This window comes from Chenopodium quinoa, unplaced genomic scaffold (assembly GCF_001683475.1).
Source record: "Chenopodium quinoa cultivar QQ74 unplaced genomic scaffold, ASM168347v1, whole genome shotgun sequence".
In the NCBI taxonomy this organism is placed as follows: Eukaryota; Viridiplantae; Streptophyta; class Magnoliopsida; order Caryophyllales; family Amaranthaceae; genus Chenopodium; species Chenopodium quinoa.
The window spans coordinates 15,641,725-15,648,018 of NW_018742204.1; the positions used below are offsets into that span (position 1 = coordinate 15,641,725).

The 6,294-nt window shown below is 30.8% G+C and overlaps 1 protein-coding gene across 1 annotated transcript; it reads right to left on the reverse strand.

Annotated features, from left to right (window-relative positions):
• Window positions 1–3,564: 3,564 nt before the first annotated feature.
• Window positions 3,565–5,781, reverse strand: LOC110733849. Its single transcript, XM_021913951.1, has 6 exons — window positions 5,716–5,781; window positions 5,328–5,600; window positions 4,739–4,836; window positions 4,331–4,496; window positions 3,832–4,230; window positions 3,565–3,744 (listed from the first exon to the last, which is right to left on the reverse strand). The coding sequence occupies exons 1-6, from the start codon at window positions 5,779–5,781 to the stop codon at window positions 3,565–3,567; spliced, it is 1,182 nt and encodes a 393-aa protein (XP_021769643.1).
• Between the last annotated feature and the right edge of the window lie 513 nt (window positions 5,782–6,294).

Below are 6,294 nucleotides of genomic sequence, written 5' to 3' on the forward strand. Positions count from 1 at the left end.
TTTTCAATAGTAACCGTCAACTTGTGTAACGCTAAAATAGTAATATTCCTTTTTTTTATTATACAAAATGACTCTAATTAAGAAATTTATCCTACTTATGACATTAATGAGTCTTATTGGTTAAAAAGTTAAACCAGAATTAGATTTACAAGAAAAAAAAAAAGCCATTGTCACCCTATCTCAACCGCCGACACTACCTTTACCTTCACCTTCACCCTCACCTAAACACCACCACTACACCAGCCCCTCACCCTAACTCCACACTCCCACCAAACCAGCGATCCCCCCTCTCTCCTTGAACATATGACCTACTCTAGGATATCCGGAGGTAGGATGGTCGAAGAAGGAAAGGTTAGAGAAGGGGAGGTTAGGGTTTGGGGTTCGAATCAAGGCGGAGGTGAGGGCAAAAAAGAAAGAGAGGGAGGGTGAAGTCACGATGGTCGGGAACGTAGGTTCTAGGCGTGCAATGTTCGAGGTCGAGGGTTTGGATAAAGATTGGGTCTTGTGGTGACTAGGTGAGGGTGGAGGTTGTGGAGGTGTTGGCAAGGTTGGTGATTGTGGTGGGTTTTTTTCTTTTTTTTTTTTTTTTGTAAAAAAAAGCTAATCATAGTTAATTTTAACTCACCATTTATTAAAATAAGGTTATTTGTGGGAATAAATTCTTAAATAAGGTTATTTGTTGGAATAAACTTACCATTTCAGTGTTACAAAAGTTGGGGGTTACCATTGAGATTTTTTTTTAATTTATTATTTATTTATTTATTTTAAGCATGCTATTATTGCTATATGACTATATTGTTACTTAGCTTGATGATATCTAATAATTACATCAGCAGCGATGTATCATCATTCCTGGTTTTATTTCCAAATATTTCAAAACTAGTTTGGCCCGGGCGATGACCCGGATCATTGTTTTATTAAAAAAAAATCAATTCTTTAATTTTACCAAAAAAAAACATCAAAAATCATTTTTAAATCTGCAATAACCTAAATTTTACATATGTTTAATTTATTTGCTAAAGTGGTTATATTCTTCAGTTGTCATAAAAAAAATTTCAAGTAAACGTATTTTGTGCAGTGGGCAGTGGCTAATACTTAATAGCAAAACTTTTAAAATTGTTATGCATTTTTAGGTTACATATTTTATTTTACGTTACATATTTTAAATACATATGACCTATATATAGAATTATGAATGCGTAAATAATGAAAGAAATCAGATTAATTTTGTAATCATATTGTTGTTGAAATATGCACTTATATATTAGTTAATTGAAATTTTTGAATTTATGAATATATACAGTTCTTTATATTGATATGACTTTATTGTAATAAGTTTTGTTATTAGAATAGTGGTTAAAGTTTAATAGGAAGGACAGCCCTCGCCCCGAAGGGGGACAGGGACTTGAGATCATGAGTTCGAATATTACTTTTAGTGAGAAAACGAACATTAGTAATTGATTATAGTGTAAGACATGATTCCACATAAGCTATTTGCAATCTAACAATAAAAATCAATTTCTTAACAAGCTCATTTTAAACTACAAAGATGTTTTGTGATTATTTAATGGAGTAGCTAGTAGATGAACGATGGTTAGGTTTGCAATTTGTGACTCAAAAATCTATAATTCGCTGACGATGCGCAAAATTTACCTTAATTTTTATAATGATATAAGGATTAACCAAGACAAGTGATACATTTTTTTTGAAGGAAGAAAAGTGAAACATTAATAAATAGTCAAACATACATTATACACACATGGCTTAAACTAGTTTTATCGATGATAATACTAGCACGACACACCAGTACACTACACTAGCTAAAATAAAGTCTTTTTTATATGTCTGTCCCTCCATCGTCCACAACCACTTACACTGCTTCCAAAGAAGATTTGGTATCTCTTCAAGTCGACAGTGACAAACAACCTCATTTCATAGAAATACCTATTCCCATTATATGTCTGGCAATTAATTACGGGAATCAATTTGAGATTATCGACCACAATGTCATTACACTTTCCCTCTCTCTTTGTTGTTGCAATTATGTAGATGCTTTTGTTAATTGTTGAAAAAATTAGTTATGAATAACTCTGGAAATAATCATTCATACATGAAACCTAAACTAGTTAAGTGTGTGTAAGAAATTCATATGTTGGTCATACTACACAAATCAAATGTTCATAGTTATACTTACATTTTAATTTGAACCAATGAGAGGCTGATTTGTGCAATACTCCTTTCTAGTGTCATTTCTATATGTTGGCCATACTCCATGTATTTGAAAATTGGCTGGTTCCAATGTCATTTCCATACGTTGGCCATACTCCATGAAGTCGAAAATTGGCCGGAGGAGTGGTCTTGCATTCTTGTTTAATTTCATGGGTCACTAAAATGCTACTACTGCAAAGTCTTGATCTGAGAGGAAGTAGGTTGGCAGCATACATGAGATTTAAACATTTTGAACACAAAAATGACATGAAAAATAAGGAAAGTTTTCTATTTTATGACCAAAATGTTCACTCACTAAGCTATAAGGGTATTAGACATATTGCAATTTAACACATATATAATATCTTCATTTAGGGGAGGAGTAAAATTCAAAGCAATGTGTCATCGACTCCACTTAATTTTTTTAAAAAATATTGTTACAAACATTTAAAAAATAAAGATATAATGATTTAAATTAAATTATGAGAATGTGTAAGTTAGAACTTTCTTTCAATTTAAACACACCTAACGAACATACTTACATGTGCAATATATATGTAATATATAAATAATATGCAATATATAAAATATAAATATGAGTATATAATAATATAATATATATTATCAATTTGTTCATATATTATCAATTTGTTTGAGATTTTCAAGTATTACAAAAGTGTATATAAATGTTTCATTTCATGAGTTAGAATAATAAATGTTACAAATATGAAATCAATCACTACCAGAAAATATATGTGTATGTACGTTGAATTGATGAGCACAAGTTTTGTATAAATACTCTATTTATTGATCAATATATAATAAAAAGTTATCCTATTAAACCTTTATTCTAAATTTGTCAAAATCCCTTTCCGATCCCATTTTAAAAACCTAGAAGAGAATTAGAGATACATAGAGAAGAGAAATAAAGATTGAGCATGAACAACAGAAAAAGAGGAAATAACTGCAAACATTTATTCAAAAATTTAGGGTTCATTTGGCATCGTTTTCAGTTTTCAGTTTTTTGTTTTTTAAAACTGAAAACTGATTTCAGTTTTTGATTCTTTGTTTTTAAAAACTGTTTTCATTTTTCAGTTTTGAGTTTACAATCAACTCTCAAAATAATACCAAATCATTTATAGCTTTAATCAACTCTTATATTACTGATAATTATTTATTATTATTTTTTTTTAATAGCTGCTTATTTGTTTTCACAAAAAAAATATACATATATTTCAGTAATTAATTTATTGATTGAATAAGGTTATAACAAAATTTAAAGGAACAACTACCAAAAAAAGTAACAATAAAATAGTCAAATGCAATGTAATATTTATTTCTCGTTGAAGACTTTCATTATGAATTTTGTCTTTCCCACAATCTTGTTGCCAAATGATCTCGAAACTGAGCCATTCTTTGAAGTTCTTGTTGACTTACAGAAGGAGTCACTAGGTCCTCGGATCCATTGTTGTTGATTGCATCATCTTCTAGTTCGACATTTTCATCCGCATACTGTATGAACAAAGGATCTCCGTCCTTAATTGCACATTTTTATGAAATTGTGGATAACACAGCACGACAAAATTAAATATTTCTGAGAATGGGAAATCTAGCTTTTAATACCCCAAAGCATATTTCAATAACATTTCTCAATGAAGAATGTGTATAATTAAATATTTCCTCAGGACCTTGTGGGCTTGTTGCTCCTCTATAATCACGCAAATGATATCGTTCTCCACGATACGGTGGAAGAAATCCTGGTATATTTGTATAGCCTGAGTCTACAAGATAATACTTTCTAGTAGGAGGCATAGGAAACTTGGTCTCTTCTACATTTGTAATTGTTTCCCAAAAAATTCTTGAATCATTAGCCGAACCTTCCCACCCAGCCATCACAAATGTAAATTTCATGTCAAATGAGCAAGCACACATTACATTCATCGTAGACTTTTTTTCTTTTCCACGATAGGGAATTTGATCATCTTGTGGCACACGTGCTGATACATGAGTTCCATCTAGCTCCTATGCAATTCTGTAATAAATCGTTAAATTTAAACTACATACTTAATGAATTAATACATAAATAATATGTAAAAATTAAAAATCAATGATAAAAAATTACCTTGAAAATCGGATAGTATCTTGGGTTATTTTTTATTTCTGGAGGTGTTTCATCAAATGCCGGAGGAACAGTCCAATGCTTCGATAATGATGCAATGGCATACAAAACCTTTCCAAAATGGCGGTGAGTAGATTCTAAGGAATGTTGAAATCTATCCGCTATAAGTCTGTGCCTCGAATTATGAGAAATAATAAGAATAAACATTGCAACTTGTTCTTGAATTGATATAAATTTGGAATCTTTCAACTTTTCCCTTTTTTCAATTCTTCACACAAGCTAATAAAGATTTGAGGAGTCATTCGAAGCAAATCATAACATGTCATTGGATGACCGTTAAGCAGTTCTAGGACATATTGGTGACGTGTTAACTTTGAAATTCTTTGCAAACGGGGTTTCTTTTTAAGGAACCCGTTATTTTGTAAGTTAATATAAATTGTCAATATTTGTTGAAAATCTTCCTCATCAGAATCCGATAAAATATCTTCAATGTCAAAATCCATAACTATCTGCATTTTTTACATATAAATGTTATAAGCAACCAAATAGAATATTATCAGTACATATTAATGTTATAATCAAGCATATAGAATTTTATCACCATTATTATTCATATTAAATCAAATCCAAATACAAAATAAAAAAAATATCATACTTACGACAAGATCTGAATTGAGTTTAAACACTCAAACATGCATTATTGAAGGGAAAAATATTTATACTAACGAGATAATGCTTAAAGGTTGAGCACAAAATCTATCTTCCTATCATTTGGAAATCTAAGAAACATTTTCCTCCACAATGGATCATTATGTATAAGTTTGGTTGCCTTTGCAAATGAAGCTCCATCAATTCCCTCAAGAGCACTTAGTGCACCTACACATTCCATGAGCAAATCATGATCCTCTTTGGACTGATGCCCACCTTAGCTTCATCATTTCCATTAAATTTTCTCTCTATAAGTTCAAGTTTTTTTCTTGGAATTTTCACTCATTGTTACCAAGGCATCCGCCATTCCTACATTAACACTATCCCTAAGTTTCTTACGATTGACATTAGGCTTGATTTTGTTTTTGTTTTTAGGACCCTCTTCACATTGTTTTCTTGAGTCACCCCCTTCTCCATCTGTGTCATCTTCATCCTCACTCTCAGAAGGGCTTTTAGTAGAAGGATGTGAACTAGCACCAATAGCGGTTGTATCCCCATAAATTGTGCATAATTTATCATAATGCTTACATCCCTTCTTTCTAAAAGTTTTGGCAGACTTATGTTTCTGTAACAATCATACATTCACAACAAATATCACAAAAATAAAAGCTTATAAGTTTAAAAATATCTCTACTTGATCCATAAAACAATATAATCAAAATAAACTTATTGATTATTACCTCATATAACTTTTTCCATACAACATCCTCAGCAGAAAGTTGAAAGCTCATATGATTGTATCCCATTCCAGTTTCTTGTAATATTTTACTAAATTCCTTCCATCTTTATCTTAGTTGATTATATTTGTTCTTAAGCTGCTCCTGACTATAATCCTTTTTTGTCTTCTCCTTTAGTTTTTGCTTGATAATCCTCCAAGCTTGCTTGGTTAGAGTGGTTGTTGGTTTATTTCCTTTTTTTTACCTCCTCCTCTATCAAACTTATAAGGTAAGATTTAATATTTTCATTCCATACTCCAACCACTCTAGTAGATTCAACCACAACAACTTCATCTTCGCACTCATCATTTTTTAAATTTGACATCTATAAAGTAATTCACTATTAGACATAATAATCATCTAAATCAACTAAATAACCAATGTGCAACAACTAGAAAAACAATAGCATATATACAACCAATACTTGATCCAAACTGTATTATTAGACATAATAATCATCTACAAACAATACTTGATCCAAACAGTACTATTCAACAGAAAATATTAAAACTCCTACTTGATCACAAACAGTACTATACAACA